The sequence below is a fragment of the Crocodylus siamensis genome, chromosome 11 (genome assembly GCF_052110815.1).
Source record: "Crocodylus siamensis isolate JL-2025a chromosome 11, ASM5211081v1, whole genome shotgun sequence".
Lineage (NCBI taxonomy): Eukaryota > Metazoa > Chordata > Crocodylia > Crocodylidae > Crocodylus > Crocodylus siamensis.
This window is the reverse complement of record NC_143405.1, coordinates 4374938-4396631: the sequence shown is the minus strand read 5'-3', so window position 1 is coordinate 4396631 and position 21694 is coordinate 4374938. Positions and strand designations below refer to the sequence as shown.

At 49.6% G+C, this 21694-nt stretch overlaps 2 protein-coding genes across 5 annotated transcripts in view; both read left to right on the top strand.

Annotated features, from left to right (window-relative positions):
• The window catches only part of QSOX2 (quiescin sulfhydryl oxidase 2), a 40336-nt gene extending 34841 nt beyond the window's left edge, over positions 1-5495 (top strand). For both annotated transcript variants that reach the window (XM_090021810.1, XM_090021809.1), the window contains exon 12: positions 1197-5495. In XM_090021810.1, the coding sequence (XP_089877936.1) occupies positions 1197-1744 (548 nt within the window). In that variant the 3' untranslated portion in view covers positions 1745-5495. The remainder of the gene's footprint in view (positions 1-1196) is intronic.
• Positions 5496-8398: 2903 nt separating this feature from the next.
• Positions 8399-19114, top strand: LHX3 (LIM homeobox 3). 3 transcript variants are annotated; one of them, XM_090021612.1, is made up of 6 exons: positions 8399-8655; positions 11627-11798; positions 11910-12112; positions 12880-13031; positions 14009-14180; positions 16465-19114. In XM_090021612.1, the coding sequence occupies exons 1-6, from the start codon at positions 8574-8576 to the stop codon at positions 16881-16883; spliced, it is 1200 nt and encodes a 399-aa protein (XP_089877738.1). In that variant the 5' UTR covers positions 8399-8573; the 3' UTR covers positions 16884-19114. The 3 variants fall into 3 exon arrangements, with proteins under 3 accessions (XP_089877738.1, XP_089877737.1, XP_089877739.1); XM_090021611.1 differs by having other exon boundaries at positions 8576-8888; XM_090021613.1 differs by lacking the exon at positions 8399-8655 and adding an exon at positions 9240-10222.
• Positions 19115-21694: the final 2580 nt, after the last annotated feature.

The window sequence follows — 21694 nt, the reverse complement described above, 5'->3', positions numbered from 1 at the left end:
AAGCCATGGTAGCTTAAAAGTTTACCCACTGTGACCAGCTTTATTGATAGAGTGTAGATGGAGAGAGTGGACTAGTTTAAGGTTTCAGTAGGTTGTTAGACTTAATATTAATAATACTTTTTCCTCTTAAAGGAACTGATGACTGATTCTTGCTGCTAAATGTCTTGTGTGAAAACATGAAAGGGAAATACATTTGCTACTTTACATACAAATGGAAATAAAATAGGGAAATATTTTTATTTGTTGTTTTTGGCCAAAAGAGTTTGCAGAATAGGAAAAAGTTTGCTTCTTAAACATTAGTGTGCGGCACTGAAAAGATGGGGCATTTTTCTGCAAAATCTGTGCACAATTAATATATTAATCCAAACCAGATACAAACACGACACCCACGTTGACTTTTTTTTTAAACCAGATAAAGATGAAATTATCTCAGTTAAAGATACAAAGCTTATTTGAGAGCAGGCTACAACATGAACTATCAGCTCCCTCCCATCAAGCCAGAAAAATAACTCCATCTACAAGCAACTGAAACATTTAAAATGGAGTTCAGTCCCAGAGAAAATAATATGCGTATAAATGCTAAAAGGCAAACTGAAAAATGTGTCTTAAAGCCTTTACAGCACTGCCGATGGCGTCCTGTAATAACAGAAGATGCTAGGCAAAAGCTGGATAAAGACAGAATGGTCCCCAGTATCTATAGAAGCATGAAAATATATCCGCAAGTTATTGAATGGCCTTGAAGCAGCTTGCTGAAAAGTAGGCTACAGAATTATGGAGGACTGTGCAAAAGAGCAGTCCATTTTGAAGCCTAGTTCAAATTACCCTCTGAAAACACATTTGGCTGTTTCTTTTTATCACCTGTTAAAGGGAAACAAAATACTCTCGTAGTACAGTTGAATGCTACAGATTTTTCCAGGAAGAGAGAGAGGCTCGTCATTTCACGCTTTCATCGGAAGAGAATAAAACAGTAACTTAGAATATGAAAAGTGACATTTCCGGAAGGAAGCCAGCGTCTTACTTGACAATGAATTATTTATTCAAAAATACAACTTTATTGCTCTTTAATGCGTGTTCTCTTGTTGAACTGGACCTAGTGTTTGTGTTAAATGGAAAGTTGTCTCATGGGTTTCAATGACTAGACTGATAGGGATTTTTATCAACTGGATTTCTCTCTCTCTCTCTCTTTCTTCGTATAGGTGATCTGAGTGAGGATCCAAAGTTTCCTAAAGTTCAGTGGCCCACTCCAGATCTGTGCCCTGCTTGCCACGAAGAAATTAAAGGATTACACAGCTGGAACGAGGCACAAGTGTTACAGTTCTTGAAGCATCACTATAACAGCGAGAACATTTTGTACAAGTACATCGAAGGCCAAACTGACTCCAGTGAAACTGAACTTGGGGATGTGAAGAAGAAAGAGAAATCTTCACCCAGAAAACCAAGCGGAAACAAAGAGAACGATAACCTGGAGCAACAAAACATGCTAGATCCAAAATCGAAGGTCTTAGATAGATTAATAGCAAATGATGGACCTGTCAAAGAGAGAAATAAAAATGCAGCTGAACCAGTTATTCGTAAAGAGACCAAACAGTTTGTATCTTTCTTAGGGATTGGATTTTCTAACATAGACATGAGTCTATGTGTTGTACTTTATGTAGCATCGTCCTTATTTTTAATGATAATGTACTTTTTTTTCCGGATGCGGTCTAGAAGGTGGAAAATGAAGTATTATCGTCCATTTGTATAGAAATCAAAATTGGAAGTGAAATTTCCTTTGTAAGTGGCTGATGAGCACAGATGCAGCTTTAATATTTATGATCAGGGATTTTATATGCAGTATTTCACTTGTTTCAAAAACCCTTCTCCCCAGTTGATTTCTATTGTGGTAGTCTTTGTTGTAGGAATCCCAGTCTTTGCGTGTAACATCCGGACACGTAGCGCTGCCATAAAACATGCCCTAAATGAGAAACGTGCTTTTCCATGAAGATACCATTACTTGCTTGCATCCTGCACCCTTTGTAACCAGCTGTTCCAAGTTTTGGGAAGAAACAGTGCTGTTTTTTGGCGCGCTGAGTGGGCTCCTTACTTTTATCCAAACCTGAGTAGAAGGGATCTCTGTCCTCTGGTCTAGCAGACCATCTTGGTGGGCATTTGAAGAAGCAAGAAGTTTGCTTTTTCCAGAGGGGACAGGAATGTCTTTTGAATAAAGTTCAAAAACTATTAAATATTTTTACTCGATGCTGTCTCTGTAGCCGTGGCTCTGAGTCCCTGTAAGTCCTCCTCTGCCTATTGCAGCCAAGAATATGAACACCCTCATAAAGGTCACAGATGGGCTGAACAGCATACAGAAGGCCAGATTTTAATCTTGCTTTTGCCAGTGCTCCTTCGAATGAACCCTTTCGACTTCAGTGCAGCTCCAACAAGGGTTCATGAGAAGAGACTTGGACTTACGCAGTAGAGTAAATAACTTTAATCCTTTCTTCCTGATTTATTAAGGAATAATTATTGTCAGAGTTTGGGGAAAAGCAGCACTGCTGAATTCTCTTCGTGGAGCCCACTTTTAATGATTTCTGATGAAGTGAAATTTCTAGCGAAGGGGAACACAAGTCTTCAGCCTTTTTCGGGCACCAGAAATTACAGTCGTCTTTAGTGAGCTGCTTACGTTGTTGCTCCACAATTTAAAATATTTGTGTAACAGGATTCCACAGTGTAGGTGTTTCATGTGCTTGTTTCCAGTCCTGAGCCTGTGCGATGAGGGATATTATCTCCCACCTGTAAAGTTTCCTTACATAAGAAGAATAGTCGTTACTTCAAGAATAGTCTCCTGTTCCTCTGCTTGTGCTAGTGCGCTCTGCTCACCGCTGCTGTTCCCCGCTGGGCTGTGGGACCAGTCGGGAACATAGCAGCTGACTTTCCAGATCAGGTCTCAGGTCCACTTGTTCAGTCTTTTAGGGGAAGGTGTGAGGGAGCATGTGAAGAAATATAAAAAGATGAGACCTGGGGGATAAAAGGTTCTTCTTGATCTCACCTACTGGTCATCAGTTTGTGCTTAGGAGAAGGAGGTTGATGGTCCCCTCTACTGTAGCCAGGAATGTTCTCATTATCCACGTACTTGTCTAATTATATAACCCAAAAAACTCTAGCCTCAATGTCATCTTGTGGCTGTGTGTTTTGCAGATTAATTACAGTGCATAAAAGGGTGTTTCTGATCACCTGGGAGTGAACTTAAGATTTCCTTTAATGCCCCCCTTCCTCCCGGCACACGTACACGCACTGTTCTTGCACTATAAAAGAGGGAGGAAATAGCACCCCGGTAATTTGTTCATTCTCTCTTTCATTGCTGGGCCTATTCGTAACGTGCTGGATTTGCATGGGGCCTTCAAACCCCAGTCACATTGCCCTCTGACTTCCCTCACAAGCCCTCGGATGAAGGATTTGAACCTTGCCATGATCTTGAGCTAAAGCTTAGGACAGACGCAGTGCTCGGGGAGAAAATGCTTTTAATGATAGCTGAATTTGATACATGTCTCCAGCTGAAGTTTGACACACAACTCTTCCATAGCTTCAATTACAAATAAGAAAATTGGGCAAATAATTGCACGGAGAAACAAGGGCGGATACTGATATGACGCACACATTTACATTTAAAAGGTTTTTAACAGCATACACTGTCGCAGGTCTGAAGCAAAATCTGCATGACCGTGACAGCAGTAAAGGAAACATTTTCAGCTTTCCTAAGCTACCTTTTAGGGCCCCCGGTGACATGGGGGAACAGTTTCCAAGGACACGTTAGATGAAACTCTCACTGTGACTTCAAGTCAGTGTGAAGGGCTGGATGAAAACGTCTGATTTAAGAGGGGAGACGCTACCTGTTGGAACGGTTTCTTCCCTCCTTCATGAGATTTTTAAGCAAGTACCAAGATACTTATTGCACCGGTTTTTAAATATTGAAATGGCTTACAAGCCAGATGGTGAAACAAGTTAAAAATCAAAGCCTGCAGCCTGTAATCAATGCCATTGTGCTTAGTTATTACCCAGATTCAAATAATGGGGCTCAGAGCTGGGGAAACGGAAAATGGCCTCTGGTTTTAACCAAACTGGGTATCTAATGTCAGGTAATCTAACGTAATCGTAACAAGCGGCAGTTTTCGGAGCTGGATTTGAGGTCAAAAGGAGCTGAGGGAGGGTGCTGCATCTCGAAATACCAGGTGACATGCTAGGTACCTGTGCGGAGAGCTTTCAGTCTGTCATCTTTCCGCTTCCTGCTGTTGATCGTTTTGCATATTTTCCTATCAAATGACCATTACTTTGTTTTCAACTTTGCTGGGTATCTAGCACTGGGCTGGTTCATTTTAGGCACGTCCCGCTTATTTTCATATGTGTATTAAAACCACTTTGGAAAGCTTGTTGGGATGATTTTGCCTGCAAAACAACGAGTGGGTTATTTTGGGACGTACTTAGGAACCGTTCTTCATTTGCTGAAGGAGTCCTGTAGGCTTTCATAGTGCCTTTACAGTGTTTGAAGCAGGAAATGGAGCAGAGACCTAAACTTCCAGCCTTTTTCCCCAAAAATAGATGCAAATGGGATTTGGATTGTGTCATGTGGTGTATTAAGCTAAGTTTTGCTTCTTAATTGGTACAAAGCTTTGGTAATAGTGACCTCGCTTGGAAACCAACCCTGAATTTTGAATGTAATTGTTACGCAAATCTCAGCGTATTTGCCATTTTGTAATCGTACCTTGACGAGTTGTGTGTTGTCTGTATTACGATGGTCAGTGTGGAGCCCTGCACCCTGGAGTTAATCCTGCCATACTCGTTCTATAGACCTGCCGTGTCTCTAGAAAGTATTATTAAGTGTCCCTGAGCTGGGCAATGCTGTTTTCCCACGCTGTTACAGAAAGCCAAATTATGAGAGTATTTTTTTGAAATGCCCTGAAAATATCAGTCTCAGAATTGTGCTTTGTAAGAAATTCAACCACACACGTTTTCCTAATGAAAATGGTGCAGTCTGAACCATACCAAACCGAGTAACCTTTGGGCTGCATTTTGTCGCTTCGATACTTCCAGCTTTTTTAGCCGTCTGGAGTTTCTCAGTGAGCAAATGTTAAGCTTCAGGGAGAAAGGGAAAACAATGGAGGGCTTGCTCGGCTGGAGGAGAAAAAGCCACACGTGCCAAAAAAAAGCCAAGTGAAATGATTCCTTCGTGTTTAATATTTAATTGCAAACTGTATATTTTATGTCGCACCTGTTGGGAACGGGACGTGAGTATCATCTTTAGGAAAGGTTCGACACGCATATTGTGCAGCATCCAAGCTGTTGAGACTGGTGAGCAAAACCGTTGAGTAATTTAAATGTTTTATTTATTTGAATAATTTGACATTTTCTCGTGTCAGTTAGTTTTTCACTCGATGGGAGAGCTCCTCTCGCGGGGAAAGTGGCCATTTTGTACTAAAGTGTAAACGAATGTGCTCATTTAAAAATAAACTGCAGATGTCCGAGTGAAAAAAATAACGTGCAGCAGCCTTTTTGTACCCATCCCTTTGGCTCCAGCTTCTAGCACAAGCCAGATATTGCAAGAGTGCTTTAAAATCCAGTTCTCACCAGAGGGGGATCACCCTGGGGTTAGACTTTTCTAGAGAAATGACACAAAGACAGCACTTGAACCATTTTAATTTCCAATTTACTTTTCACTTTTCTCTGGCTTTGCTGTGAAGGCACACTGGTCTGTGACCCCGCGCGACTCCTTTGGTTTTGTTTGTCCCAGCACAAGTCCCTGACGGCAGTCGGCGGTGGTCGTGCTAATGTGGTGGAGGTGACCCTGACTACGCCTGGAGTCCTGTCAGTGGGATGTTTAAAGGAAAGAGGATTGGACTGGAGTGCCCTGTAGTTGAACACGCAATTCTGCTTCCTTTGCAGAAATGTGCCCTTTCACCACCAGCGGTGGCCCGGGCTGGGCGGCAATTGCCTCCTGTGGCTGTCTGGGCTACGGCCCCTGGGGGAAGCTGGAGGCTGGGGTCCTTAGCCACAGCGCCTCTTTGGGAAAGCGCATCTCTCACTGACTCGTCCCTCTCACTGCACCTACGATAACAAGCCTGCCCCCTTTAAGTGCCAGGAATATAGTCTCACCTCCGATAACCTAGTTCAACCCAAAACCGAGCATGCTGCTACCATGACCATATACCAGCCCGCTTCCTCCGACAAAGGCTCTGCTGCCTCCTACACTCAGCAAATGGATAAAGCAGAGCCCGTTGATGTCGTGGATTTGAACTTTTGCTTGTTCAAGGGCTTGTTCAGGAGACTGGGATCCAGGCCCAGGGTGTGTTAGCAGCTGTGTAGTTTACCTCTGCTTCGCACGCACACATCACCTCCGGCTCAGGCCCTTCCCTACCCCTAGACGGCTGTGGGCGCACCTCGGGCACTAGCTTCAGCTGGGGCGCTTGTGCTACCGGGTGCTCTCCCCCACCGGGGAAGCCACGCTGCATCCCAGTATGTCGCACCAGCGCGGGGATTTCTGGCTGTGCTTGCTCCTTTCTTCTCCCCTGGTGTACACACGCGGAGGCCAGGTCCCCGCACACTCAGGGGCTGGAGAGGGAGCGACTTCAGCGGTGCTCGCCACAGCAAGCCGGTCCCTGCTCGGCGGCGCGGCGCGGCGCTCTTGCCCAGGGCGGCAGGGGCTGCCTCGGGAGCGAGGGGCCGGGGCGGCGCACCGGGGGACTGTCCCGCGGCGCTCCCGCAGCAGCACGGGCCAGGCGGGTGGGGGCTGCCCGGCCCGCCCTGCGGCAGAGGGCCCACGGAGCCGCGCCGCAGCCCGAGGCCGCACAGCTCTCCCACGCGCGCTGCGGGACGCACGGAGCCCGGGGGCCGCCTTCGCGTGGGGGGCACGGGGCTGGGGTGTGCACCCGTGCGTGTGTCCGCGCAGGCACGCACAGGCTTAGGGGCGGCCAGCAGGGTCCAGCAGCGCGGGGCCTGCCGCACCAGCCCAGACGGGGGGGCAGCGGACGTCGTGCTCCTGGGCCCCCGGAGGCCTCGCCCTGGCTCCCACCCGCTCGCACTCAGGAACTGGGGGCTGCGGCGCCGACCCCCGCGCGGGCGGACGTGTCGCCAACCGGCGGGAGGCCGCGCCCGGAGAGCGGCGGTGGGGGCGTCTTCGCCCCGGGGGGCCGTGGGCCGTGGGGTCCCCGGGCTCGGGCCTCGGCCGCACTGCTCGACATCTTCATCCGCGGCTGGGACGAGGGGGTACAAAGCCCCTGCTCACATTTGCTGAAGACACGAAGATGTGGGGGGACGTGGGCACGCTGGAAGGGAGGGGCAGGCTGCAGTCGGGCCTAGACAGGTCACAGGGGCGAGCGGATGAGAACAGGGTGGGATTCAACTCCGACAAGTGCAAGGTGCTGCACCCGGGGAGGAGGAACCGGCACCATACCTACAGGCTGGGATCTCCCTTCTCGTCAGGGCAGAGGCAGAAAAGGATCTGGGGGTCATCACTGACTCCAAGATGAACATGGGCCGGCAGTGTGGGGACGCGGTCAGGAAGGCCACCCGCACCTTGTCCTGCATCCACAGATGCATCTCGAGCAGGGCCAGGGAGGTGATCCTCCCCCTCCATGCGGCACTGGTCAGGCCGCAGCGGGAGTATTGCGTCCAGCTCTGGGCGCCGCGCTTCAGGAGAGATGCGGACACCATGGAGAGGGGCCAGAGGAGGCCACTTGCATGGTCGGGGGCAGCAGGGCAGGCCCGACGAGGAGAGCCCACGGGACCTGAATCTGTTCAGCCTCCACAAGAGAAGGCTGAGGGGGATCTAGTGGCCTGCTACAAACTGGTCAGGGGGGATCAGCAGGTATTGGGGGAGTCCCTGTTCCCCCGAGCCCCGCCAGGAGTGACCAGGAATGATGGTCACAAGCTGGCAGAGGGGAGGTTTAGGTTAGACATCAGGAGGCGCGACTTCACGGTCGGGGGGCTAGGGCCTGGAACCGACTTCCGAGAGAAGCGGTGCAGGCTCCTGCCCTGGGGGTGTTTAAGAGGGGGCTGGATGCACACCCTGCCGGGGTCGTTTGGCCCCAGTCCTCTTTCCTGCCATGGCGGGGGTCGGACTCGATGATCTGCTCAGGTCCCTTCCGACCCCACTAACTATGAACTATGTAGCTACACACACACACACCTATGCATGTTTAATGCGTGTGCGCGCTCCTGTCTGCGTGCGTGTGACTACACACGAGTCTCTCCAGCCCGGCTCGGCACGGGACGCGTGTGCGTCCGTGCGCGGGTACATGTCAGCGTGGGTGTGCGTGTGACTACAGCCGACTCCCCAGCGCCCCCCGGGCGGGAGACCCCCGCGCGCCGCCGCGCCCCGCCCCGCCCCGCCCGCAGCCCCGCACCGGGCGCGGCCGCCCCTGTCCCGCGGAGCGGGCGCCAGGGACAGCGCGGGCGCGGCGCTGCGGCGGGACGGCCGGAGGGGCGCGGTGCCCCCGCCCCTCGAGGGGCCGCCTCGGCCCGGGCCCGGGCTCCAGCACCGCGGCCAGCTCCCGCCCCCCGGCCCGGCTACAAGTGGCGGCGCCCGGCGCGGCGGCGGGGCCGAGATGCTGCTGGAGCGGGCGCGGGCGCGGGCGCGGGCCGGCTCCGACGCGGCGGCCGAGCTGGGCCCCTGCGGCCGGGCGCCAGGTGAGGGGCCGGGCCGGGCATTGATCGCGCATCCATCTGCGCGGGCAGCACTCGCCTGATTTCCCCAGGCGCCCCCGCTCCTGCGCCCCCGCGCTCCCGCGCGCGGAGCGGCTGCCGCGGCGGCCCCCGGGGCTGCGACATGGAGGCGCTGAAGGAGCGGGGCGCCGGCAAGGAGCCGTCGGGGGCCGACATGCTCCTGGCCCTGCTGGCCCGCGGCGACGACGCGCGCAGAGGTACGCGGGCGCGGGGGGCCGTGTCCTTTCTAGCCCGCGGAGAAGGGAGGGCGGCGAGCCGGAGCCCGCGCGGGGGAGCGGGGCAGCCCCGAGCGGCCCGACGACTGCGCTCAGCGGCCCGCGGCCGGTCTCGTCCGCGTGGCCGGCCTCGGGCCCCGACTCCCGCCGCTGCCTAGCCCCGCACTGCTCTGGCCACGGCTCCTCGGCCTACTCTTCTCGCCATCCCCTCGCCCGGCGCTCGCGTGGCCGGGGTCGCTACCTTTGCTTTCTCCCCGCACGCAGCAGGACAGCCGGCCGGCCACGCGGGCGCCGGGCGCCCCGGAGCCGGCGGGAAGCGGAGCCGCGGGCGCAGCCCCCGCGGTGCCGGCGGCGGACCCGGGCCCTGCGCTCGCACCGCGGAAAATCCCGGTCGCTGGGGAGCGGGCTCATCTACGGGCACCCGCGGCGCGGCAGGAAGCGGAGCCCGGGCGGGCGGTGTGCAGGGCACGGGGAGCACACTCTCCATTTAGGACACCCCCCCCGTCTCTCTGCTCGCGCTAATTTCCGTGGTGCGGGGCAGGAGCGGGAAGGCGCCGGGTTGACTTTTTTTGCACGTGGTTCGTAGGAGCGAAAGTGCAGGAATGGCTGGAACAAGCGGATCCCATCCTGGCGATAATTTTGACTACTGCCAGGTGGGGCCGGGCCAGAAGGCGCGTGTCCCGATGCACCGCACGTGTGCGCGCCGGGGGGGGGGGGGCCCGCCGCGACTCCGCGGACACCGCGCCCGCCCAGCGCCGTTATTCGTTTCTCGCCCTCGCCCAGCTCGGGTGCGCGGCTGCACGGCACGGCCCTCCGGCACGCGGGTGCGGTCCCCGGTGCCCCGTACGCCGGGCTGGAGGCTGTCCACACGCACAGCTATCGAAATCGCGCCGCCCCTCCGGCCGTGTGCCCGCCGCTGCCCCGCTCCGGCCCCGGGGGGAGCACAGGGGCCGCGCTGTTCATGGCTGGGCCGTGCCGAGGCCCGGGGGGGCAGCGCCAGGCCGGGTCCTTCCCCCGCCCCGTCCGTGCCCGCCCCCCCCCGGCCCGGGGGCAGCTCGGAGGCTCCAGCCGGGCCCACGTGACGCTGACACGGGCCGGGGAAGCGGAGGGCTAAAAATAGGCGGATTTAGCGACTCCCCCCGCCCCGCCTCGGCGGCCGCCCCCGCGGGTCTCGTCGCCAGCCGGACTGGAAGGGGCGCCCGGGCCGGGGCCGGGGCTCCCGCAGTGCCTGACGGGCTCGGCTGCCCCGGCTCCGGCTCCGGCTCCGGCTCCGGCTCCGGCCCGCGGACCGCCGTCCTCCGGACTCACCATGCAGCGTAAGAGCGGCGCGGGGCCGGGTCGGGCCGGGGCAGGGCCGGGGCCGGGGCCGGGGCCGGGGTCTCCCCTCGCCCTGCCCCGCTTCCCCCGCTGGGTTCGCCTGTCCCGCCGGGGGACGAGGGGGCACCGCCGGGGCCCTGCCAGGACGCTTTTCTTTCCCGCACGTCGTTCGTAGGAGCGCGGAGATCATCGGAAGAGTAAAAAGAGCAGTAGCAGCAGCGGGAATAATAGTAGTAGCGGCAGCAAGAACCGGGATAACCCTACCCGCGCAGTAGCAGTAATAGTAGTGATAATAGCGGTGGCAATAATAATAAGAACAACAGCGACAAGAGTCTTAATAGCAATAAGAGCCATCCTGGTCATGGCAATAACAGCCATAACAGCGGTCATTACAGTCGCAACGAGAGCGACAACAGCCGTGCTACTCGTCACACTAGAAATAATAATAGTCATAACAGCCTGGTGCGGGGGGCCGGACCCGATGATCGTCCAAGGTCCCTTCGGGCCTCACCACCTACGAATCTATAACAATAGTATTACTAATAGTACTGATAGCCATAACCATCGTCCGAGCAAGAGCGAGCACAGTGCCAAGAGTCACAACGAGAGCAATAATGGTAGTAACAACAGCCACAATAACAGTCAGAACTAAGAATGGTAAGACCAGCCATAACACCGTTGCCAGAGTAGTAATAATAGTTATAATAATAGTTAATGGTTATAAGGATAATAATAGTTATAGCGATAGTAATAATCCGTATAATAATGATTGTAGCGATAGTAACAATCGGTATAATAATGATTATAGCGATAGTAATAACAGCTATAACAATAGTTATAGCGATAGTAATAATTCGTATAATGATGATTATAGCGATAGTAATAACAGCTATAACAATAGTTATAGCGATAGTAATAATTCGTATAACGATGATTATAGCGATAGTAATAACAGCTATAACAATAGTTATAGCGATAGTAATAATTCGTATAATGATGATTATAGCGATAGTAATAACAGCTATAACAATAGTTATAGCGATAGTAATAATTCGTATAATGATGATTATAGCGATAGTAATAACAGCTATAACAATAGTTATAGCGGTGGTAATAATCGGTATAATAATGATTATAGCGATAGCGATAACAGCTGTAATAATGGCTGCAGCGACAGCAACAGCAGTCGCGACGACAGCAAGAGCAATAGCCCCAGCAAGGCCAGGAGGGCTAGGGGGACTGGCAGTGACGGCGGCGTTGTCGCGGCGGCGGCGGCAGCAGCCAGGGCCGCCGGGCAGGAGGAGGGTAGCGCCGCCGGCCCTGCGGGCGCTCGGCGCGGGGCGGCCCGCGGCGGGACAGGGCTGGCAGCCCGGCCGCCGCGCTGACCCGCCTGTGCCCCGCAGAGATCCCGCTGTGCGCCGGCTGCAACCAGCACATCGTGGACCGCTTCATCCTGAAGGTGCTGGACCGGCACTGGCACAGCAAGTGCCTGAAATGCAGCGACTGCCAGGCGCCGCTGGCCGAGAAGTGCTTCAGCCGGGGCGACGGCGTGTACTGCAAGGAGGACTTCTTCAAGTGAGTGCGGCGCGGGCGGGCGCGGGCGCGGGCGCGGGCGCGGAGCGGGGCGGGTGCCGGGGGGCGCCGGGCGGCCCCGGGCGGCCCCCCCACCCTGCCGCTTCTCCCCAGGAGGTTCGGGACGAAATGCGCCGCCTGCCAGCAGGGCATCCCCCCGACGCAGGTGGTGCGGCGGGCGCAGGACTTCGTGTACCACCTGCACTGCTTCTCCTGCATCGTGTGCAAGCGGCAGCTGGCCACGGGCGACGAGTTCTACCTCATGGAGGACAGCCGCCTGGTCTGCAAAGCCGACTACGAGACGGCCAAGCAGCGGGGTAAGGGCCCGAGTCTCCGCCTCCAGCCCCGCAGCCCCGGCCAGCCCCGCGTCAGGCTCCTCTCCTCCTTCTTCCTGCTGCTCAGCCCCGGGAAGCAAACCTCTCTCCTTTCTCCTTGTTTGCTTAGTCCCAGGAGTCAGACTTTTCTGCCGTTTTTTGTTTGCTTAGACTCAGGAATCAGACTTTTTTTCTTCTTTTTGTTTGCTTAGTCCCAGGAGTCAGACTTTTCTGCTTTTTTTCTTTTTCTTTTTTTTTTGCTTAGACCCAGGAATCAGACTTTTTTTCTTCTTTTTGTTTGCTTAGTCCCAGGAGTCAGACTTTTCTGCTTTCTTTTTTTTTTTTTTTGCCCAGCTCAGTGTTATGCCCTTCCTCTCCCTTGGACAACTGCCTGGCAGCGGGTGGGTCAGGCTATACTCCCCCTATTTCTTCTACGTTCCTCTTAACTCATCTGCTGCTTGCCAGAGTCAGAGCCTGGCTCCTGGGCTGGACAGACCTTCGGTCCATCTCAGCATGGCAGTTAGGTTTCTTTCCTTCCATCTGCTAGTCTGAATACCAGGGACATTTTCTTTTTAAAGGTGGGGGGAAAAAGGAGGTGGGGGGATCACAGGCTAGTGCATCTTTTAGTGTCCTTCCAAACTGCTGCCGCCCCGATGCCATAACCAGAGACGTCCGCTCCAGGCCCTGAGCCCATCTTCATAGGGCTGTGAGCCACTCCTGGTCTCCCTGGCTCATGGAAATAACGCTGTGTGTCTTGGAAACGTTTGCAGAAGCAGAATCGACAGCAAAGAGGCCCCGCACCACCATCACGGCCAAGCAGCTGGAAACCCTGAAAAATGCGTACAACAATTCCCCTAAGCCAGCAAGGCACGTGAGAGAGCAGCTGTCCTCCGAGACTGGCCTGGACATGAGAGTCGTGCAGGTGAGACAAGGGACAGTGGCGCCTTCTCCCCCAGGCGTTCACCTGCCGGCAGGGTAGCCCAGATGCACCCAAGCAGGGTGCCCACCGTTGCACCCACCGTTGCAGAATCCCCCAAAGTCCTTTAAGATCATCAGCTTTACATATTTATGGGCTCTTACATGCTCTTTGGACTCAATGGGGTTGAACCAAGAAGTCTTCCATGATTAATTCCCGCTGCCGCAATTCCTCTGCACAAGCACTGATAGCCAGCCGGCCCTGAATTATTTTTTTCCTGAATGTTTTTGGAATAATTTTTCGAAGCCTCTCTGCCCAGACCATCCCCACAGACTTCACCGAGAGCCTGTAGTGGCTACACGCAATCGCGGATTTATCATAAGATCCTCTTTGTTCAAGCAGGTTGCAACACTTTCATTTTTTTTCCAGTCATCGTTTTAAATTTTGATGAAGGAAAGGGGAGGGGGGGGGGCGAGAATCACTGTCTTGTTGGTCTTGCTCTCACTTTCCTTTTTCCTTAAAAAAAACAAATCCAAAGCAGGTTGAAATTATTTACATGTTCAACATTTTAATAAAATTCATTGCCATGTTGAGTCTGGGCACTAAATATAACCCTGAAGGAATTTAAATGACACCTTTGCACTTTGTATCATTGCAGTTCAGCTCTTACAAGGGTCCTCCCTAGTCCAAGGCTCTAAACTCATGATTTCCTGTGCACTTCCTGTGCATCATTGGGCAGGGGCAGTGGTGAACTGCTTGAAATGCAGGTTAGGTTTTTTTATTAGGGGAACTGTGTCTTTCTATTGAAAAAAAAAAGAGGTGTCATTAAAAAAAAAAACCCCAATCAAACACCTTGGTGCAAAAGAAATGCATTTGGCAAAAAATATTCATGTTCACATCAAGACAAGGGAAGCCCAAATTTTCTTTGGAAAATTAAAAACTGCTCCGGTTATTTCTTTCCTTTGCTTCACTTTGCTGGGCAGGTGTGGTTCCAGAACAGACGGGCCAAGGAAAAAAGGCTAAAGAAAGATGCGGGGAGGCAGCGGTGGGGGCAGTACTTCAGGAATATGAAACGGTCCCGAGGGAGCTCCAAGTCTGACAAGGACAGCATTCAGGAGGAAGGGCCGGACAGCGATGCCGAGGTATCCTTTACAGGTAAGAGGAAAGCGGTTCCAGCGTGCTTGTCTGGGGTGACGCTTGCTGTAGAGATCACGCCAGGGCAGAATTCAAGGCTGAAGGGAGACTGAAGTTGCCTGGTCTTGTGGTGACCCTGCGAACGGGGTCACTCATCACCACCCGGCTGCAGTTTTCGTGCACTTCTTCCGAGCGGTATTTTTCATTGCACGTTTCTTTAATTCTTTCCATGCCATTTACCCGCTGAGCACTTCCTGACCCAGCAGAACCAAAGAAAGCAAATGTCTGATGCAGGTAAATCAAACTGGGAACACCAAAAATGCAAATGCATGCCAGGAAAAAAAAATGAAGGCAGCCACAACTGGATCTCCAGTCGGCGACACAGGGACTGCCATCAGTGGCTTCCCGTTTGGAAGAGCAGGTGACCGGGGTTTGTTGCTTTTGAGAGACACTATCCACAGGCTGCTTAGTCTGGAGTTTTTTAATGAATGGGCTGTGTCACAATTGTAAAAGGAAAAAAACAAGAAGAACCTTACTTAGGATTTATCCAGGCAGGAGATCTTTGACTGAAGAAACTTTTTACATGAATCGGTTCAAAAGAACAAAAGCTCCCAAATGCCTGCATAGTGCATCTGTATGAAAGATGTCTGTGAGATGGGATGTTCTTTATCCTGTTTAGTATTTCTTTGTTGTATTTTTATTTCATACAATTATTACATTTAGGAAGTTTCCCCTTACTCATCTTTCAGCAGGAGTGGGGAAGGGGTTGTTATTCCATCTGTTTATTTTGAGTGGGTTTTTTTCCTTGTCATTGTTTTGGGGTATTTCTCTCAGGATGTCAAGCTTCTTAGGAGAAGAAATGTTATTCTAGCGTAATTAAATCAAGAAAGGGCTTAAATCTTCAGCACATGAGTAGTTTCCACTAACTTTGCCCAAAATTATAGCTAATAGACTACAATAGGGCTTGTATATACCTTCCTGCATCAGCAAATCGTTCTGTGAGCAAGATGCAGCCCCGGGTGAAGGAAGCCTTGACCCCCGTTGCTTGCTGCAGGCTTAGCACTTGTTGCTGGGGAGTCCCTTCGTGAAGCTGGTGGTCACTTAACTGCTCGGTAGCATCTAGTGCCTCTGTTTAAAATACTTGTATGGTCCACATTACCCTAGTTTCCAACTGCCTCCCCATGTTTAATGCATGTATCCACACAGTACCACTGAGAGAGGAGCTCTGTTAGCCTCATGTTACAGATGAGCGCAGGAGGAAGAGTTACTAAAAGGAAGTCAGGTCCCTGTCTCCTACTGAGTTCCTACCCGCAGTACCTCTGAAAATCTGCCTGTAAGTGATTTGGCCATGTCACTCAGGAAGTATAACCAATTGCTCCTAGCAATCCTTGGTCACAGGCTTAGTGTCCCATCTACTATATATCTATATCTATATATCTAGATATATCTATGTATCTAAATCTAGATATATAGATATCTACATCTATATATATATGCAGTCTGAAATTTCAGCATGTCTGTTGTGTCCCTGCCACTGTGTTAGACTTTCATCCCTGTTCATACATGATGCTGCACGTCAGCAGTGTTCACTGTCAAGTTCCCATGAGTTTGCTAGGAAAATATTAAAAACTCACTTAATACTACAAACAGGTTTACATGCTAGGTTATCTAGCTCAATTGCAGTAAAGGGTCTAATAAATGCAATTACCAGTTTTCTGGTAACTAAGCAAGGAACTGATTTTTTTTTTAAGTGATCCAACTCAATTGCATTCCCCTGTTCCTGAGCAACCAAATGCGACTGAGATTTTAATTGCTTTTCCTGAGTAATGGATAGTTTTTCTTTGGATTATTCCCTAATATCAGTGAGGGTTCCTATTGCTCTTTGAGCAGTAGTGAAAAATCCCCAAACAGAAAAGGAACAAAGCACAACAACAGAAAGAGGCAGATCTCAAGTGCCTTGGCTCAGTTTTTCCTTCAAGTACATATTTATTTAGTTACAGCCTTATTTTTAGCAGCTCTGTTCCATACACTTAAAAAAAAGCCTAGATGATTTAGACTGTAGTACCTGTGCTCAGAAAAAAAATCCCATTGGCTTCTCTGACCCTAGACAGAACAAAAATTGAAAAGTGGCTAGACTAACACCATCACAAGGCTGGGTAAGACATGCCACATCTGTAAGCCCTCTGTCTTTTATTATTATAAGTATAACAATTATTACTATTATTAGCATGGCATTCGAGATTTCTGATCGTGTTGTCTCCATCCAGTTTGCATCCCCAGTAAAACCAGCCCGTTTCCCTTTCAGACGAACCCACTATGTCAGAAATGAGTCACTCCAATGGGATTTACAGCAACCTAAATGAAGCGTCTCCTGCTTTGGGGAGACAAGCTGGGACCAACGGCAGCTTCTCCTTGGAACACGCTGGCATCCCAGCTCAGGACCAGTACCACGACCTCCGATCCAACAGCCCCTATGGGATACCCCAGTCGCCTGCTTCTTTGCAGGCCTTACCAGGTCACCAACCGTTACTCTCAAGCTTGGTTTATCCAGACAACGGTTTGGGCATCATGGCTCAAGGAGGACAAGGTGTTCCCCAGCCAATGAGAGTCCTAGGTGGGAATGGACCCAGTTCAGATCTCTCCACGGGAAGCAGTGGAGGGTACCCAGATTTCCCAGCAAGTCCTGCCTCTTGGCTAGATGAAGTTGATCATGCCCAATTTTGATACAGGACCCAATACAAGGGGGGCGGGGTGGGGAGGGAAAGGACTTTGGGCTACTGAGCCTCCGCTACCACTGGGGCAAAAAATAACTTCCGAGAGGTGAAGAAAAGCTAGTTACTTGGAGAAAGAAAGGCAGATGTGCTCTCCGAAGGCGGCCCAGCAGTGGGTGAGCAAGAGACAATAGACTGAGGGATCACATCAGAAGGACTGGCTTCAAATCCATCCCAGCAAAACCAAACGGTGAGACTCGTGCTTTACAGAGCTGGTGAAGTGTGTTGCTTTCTGTTGTCAGTGCGTTCTCCGGAGCAAGGACTCACTTCATCACTTACCCGCGCCCACGGCTTTTGTTTTAAAAAAAAAAATCTCAGCCATTGTCAAAGAAGCGACAGTATCTATATTTCTAGAGGAGAAAAACGTTAAGGATGAATCACTTGAGAAATTCATGGTAGAAAACCATGTACCTATTTCTCTGTTCTTCAACAGGTAAAAAAAACAAAACAAAAGAAAAAAAAGGCAGCACCACAATATGATGTTTTTTGGTTGTTCTTTTGAATTTACATGATCTTTTCTAAATTTAAATAGTCCTGAATATGCCAATCATTTATTAACAGTCTCCTTTCCTTTGTATGACAAGGAGCATACGTTAATTCTGCTTTTCACCTCTTTGATTTGTAGATTGCTAGCTTTATTCTTTCTCTATTAATGTTAAGCTGTGAATAGATGTATTTATGACCAAATGATTACTCTTTCCCACTGGAGTCCAGAGTTTCTTTCCTGGACTCCAGAGCGCTGGTTGCTCTGGGTTGTGAAACTTCTGCTTTTCTTTACTGATTCATCTATGATGACTTTTTGCAAAGCTTTTCAAAGTTGCACCTACTGTCTTGTTGCCAAATCCCTTCTCAGACTGACAGATCTGTCAGCGTTTTGGTTAGGCTTGTTTGAGTTACAGCTGTTCTTCATACGTTGTTGGGAGCACACAGTTGCGTTTGCCATCTCCATCACATTTCTCCATCCCGGGCATTTGTGTATTTCACAGCAGGTATCGTGAAAGCTGATTGTGAAGAAAGGCAAAACAATATGTATATTGTTACCTGTAAAGCTGAATATTGAATTAACTGTAGATTATGTGTATGTCCAGTGTCCTTTATTTATATCTTCTCTTTCTCTCTGATGATCAAATTCTTCAAGACTTCAAATAAATTTGTCAGCTAATGTTTAAATAAGTCTTTTTCTAAATTCACACTAAAAGCACCCGTTTGAAGACCTGTAACCTTCCAAACTAACAGCAAAAGCTCCCAAAGCCTGAAAGCCTTGATTCAGTATGGCACTTAACTGCATGCTTCATTTTAAGCAGATGAGTAGTCTCATTGACTTCAGAAGTGCTTTTCTGAATTGAAGCAATGAAAAATGGTCTCAAGGGATATGGTATGAAATAACTTCCATCACTGACACCCATGTTCTGTGAAATATGATTTTTCTTTTCCTTTTTTTTAATTTTAGCACTCAAGAAGCAGGAAGAAATGGCCAATAAGGCAGGGGATTTGTGGTGTCAAGCTACTACGTGGCCATGTGTTCTGTCATTTCACATCTTGAGACACTAATGTTCAAGCATTAAGTATTGGAGGCCTCGCATTCGAATAATTAATACAGTAAACAGAAAAAGAAAAGGGGGGACGATATGTAACCTGTTTTTCCCCCCAGATACAAGCCTGAGTTTTAAAATGTAGGTGTCTAAAGTTAGGTACCTAAACACAGATGGAAGTGCCTTTTATTTCAACTTAATTTAATGATCTCATATTAAGATTTGAGCCCCACAAGGACATTTTCAAAAGCGCAGATGGATATGTGCACCCAGCTCCCACGGTCATCTGTGGTGGCCGGGTGCCTGACAGCCCTGTGCGCACCTTTGAAAATCTTCCCCAGTCTGTTAAAAATTGAGTGCCTGAATTTATTCCTCCTGCTCCATACTTAAGTAAGCACGACTGCATGTTGCTAGACGCTGTGGCTGCCTCCGACTTCCGTCGCGATCGCGGTGCTCAGCCTGACCGTCAGATCCTGATGCAGCTGCAGACATAGACACAGGGCGGTGGGGATTTCAAATTCAGCTTGAAGTCCCCGAAGCATGCGCTCAGGGATGGTTGCTGAATTGGAAGCCTGTTGGCGGGTGGGGGTAGGGGGAGATGTGCAAGTCACTGCAAATCAGATACTAAAGGCCTTACTTTCGGCAGCTACATTTGATAAAATCTCGGCTTTGATCTGCGTCCGGGATCCCTGTTTTAAACTTATGCATTTCTATCACTTGGTGAGGGTGAGTGTCGTCTGGTCTCGCCAGCCTTTCAGTAAGATCATCGTCAATGTTCTTATGATCGGGGGGGGGGGAGCATGAATGTTAAAAGTTACCTGTTTAAAGCTCTTTATTCCCTAGCCTAGCAGTAAACTGTTCTTCCACATCGGGGTGGGCACTGCATTATCAAGAGAACAGGTTTCATTTTATAATCAATAGGTACTGGAAATATTTGTGTGGTGATTGGGACTCTGTCAAATGATTTTTATTGTATTCATACTTCCATAGTACTTGTTTCTCTAATTTTTTCCCCCTCCTCTTAAGGTTGTATTCGCTTTAAAAAAAAAAAAGAAAAAAAAAAGGAAAAACCATGTCATTTCTTTTCTCACAATAAACAAACTGTAAAAATAGCGATGCCTACCGGTGAGCAATACATCAATGCCCATAATCGTTCTAAGATTCATATTACAGCTGTGCAATATTACAGTAGCAGTCTCCCTCCCCCTCTTTTTTTCTCCTATATAAAATATATTACAAGATTGTAGGGGTTCAAACAGGAGAAACCAAAATGCTTCCAGCACTTCCTCAACCTAACCAAAGGCTTAATTCTGCAACCTCTGCTCGTTCAAACAGCTCATCTCTTTTGAGGATTCCCACTCGCAGACAACGTATTGTGAGGCAGGCAGAAATCTTACTTCCTGAGAGCAACGGGGTTATTATAGTGAGTCTGGTTTGCAAGACTATGCCTAAATCAGGCTTTTTTTTTTTCCAGGGAGTGCCGTGTATCATCAGATACCTGTGCTCCAGGATACTTTTTGAAGTTATGACTGAATTTTTCAATCTACATTTGGCGTAAGGATCGTCTGGGCTCTTAATTTGCTTCCTGCATTAAGGTGACTGTTTTTTGTGAATGCTGGGCCTGGACAGGACACCTCTGATGATTGTGCCTGCGTAAAGCTCTCCTGCTTCTCTCATATTTCTACAAGTCAGTGGCTTACATTTTAGCTGATGCTTTCAGTGTCTTTGGCGGCCCAGGGATTCCATTAATATAAATGCTTTCTTCCCATTAAAAAAAAAATCAATTTTAAAGAAGCAAATAAAATTAACAGTATGCAATTGATTTACAGGTCATGGGGGTGGAAAAGGAACAGAATTAGGAATGGGAGTTTGCATTATTCGGTTTTCGGGTGAGTTTTATAACCTCATAATCCATAGCATTTTTCAGTGAGGAAAGGCTTATATCTGATTTTTTTTTAAATGACATCCACAGCTTCTGTAGATATTTGTCACCTGAGCTTGTGTTCCTTGCACAAGAGAAGTCCCTGAGAGTTCTGGATGTGTAAAGCAGACTACTTTGCACCCATCTTTTCCTTCTTCTGATGAAGGATGTTTTGCACTCAAAACTTGTCTAACCCTATGCCAACCATACCACTGGTCCGATAAAAAACAGCACCCTAGGAAATCCTTGCTTTTAACTACCAAGTCACATTTTCTGTACCCAGTCTTCTGGGAAAATGGCACATATGTTATTACAAGAATATACCGTCTTATTGTCGCATATTTTGTAGGCTGGAGTCAGCTCCGGTCCATAATCTATTTATTCCAGCTGAAAGGACAAGAATAGCATGACCCTCCAGCTCCAAGGAACACGTGGGTAACACTATGCCTGTGCATCTGTGTGGAAAACAACCAAAGAACACTGGTGAGCGACGTGTTAGACGCGCTGCTAATCCACCTAGATCTCCCAGCAAGTTGTTTCCAGTGGAGTTAAATCTAGAAGAACTAACTCAATGCAAACAAAAGCAGCCCAAACCATCCGTCAACTTGGAAATGTGAACTCTGCACAGATAATCTGGAGGAGCAGTCGGTTGCCAGGAAGGTTTTCCTGGAGGCTTTTCTCATCGCTCAATGCAGACCTGGAAACAAAGTCCAGACCTCTGCATGAACACACACGTATTGAATCCCAGGGTCATTCCCCAATTAGCCAATTTTTCCAGGTAGAAGATCTGGGGGTGTCAATGTCTTTATGGCGAGAATATTGTTCAATCCTGTCCACAGCACTGAGTCCACTGGATTTATTCATTCAGAATCACCACTGGCCACAGCAGAAGTGTCTAGGGGAAAGCGGCACAGAATTGGGTCTATCATTTGGATTTTAATAGACTCTCCAGCTCCTTGAGAGAGCCTGAGTTATAATGCTTTTATGTTCAGATCCAGGACATTATTGCGAGTGATCCAGACAGGAAGCAGGTTTGGGATAACACTGAGAAAAAGCAGCATAAGATATATAGTTCTGTGACAGCATTTAAGGAGCATTTTAAACTCCACCTCAAGCTATACCATACACGGCAACAGATCATGTTTGGAGCAGGAACTGGCTTTTGTTCAGATCATGTACAGCTCCATGCACATCCAGTGGTTAACAAATGTGCCAGAACTAGTGGGAACTTGCAGCCACATATGCTCCAAACATCCCATAATAAGGCCTGGTTCATTTATTTTTTTTTTAGATGCTCAAGCTTCACTGAAG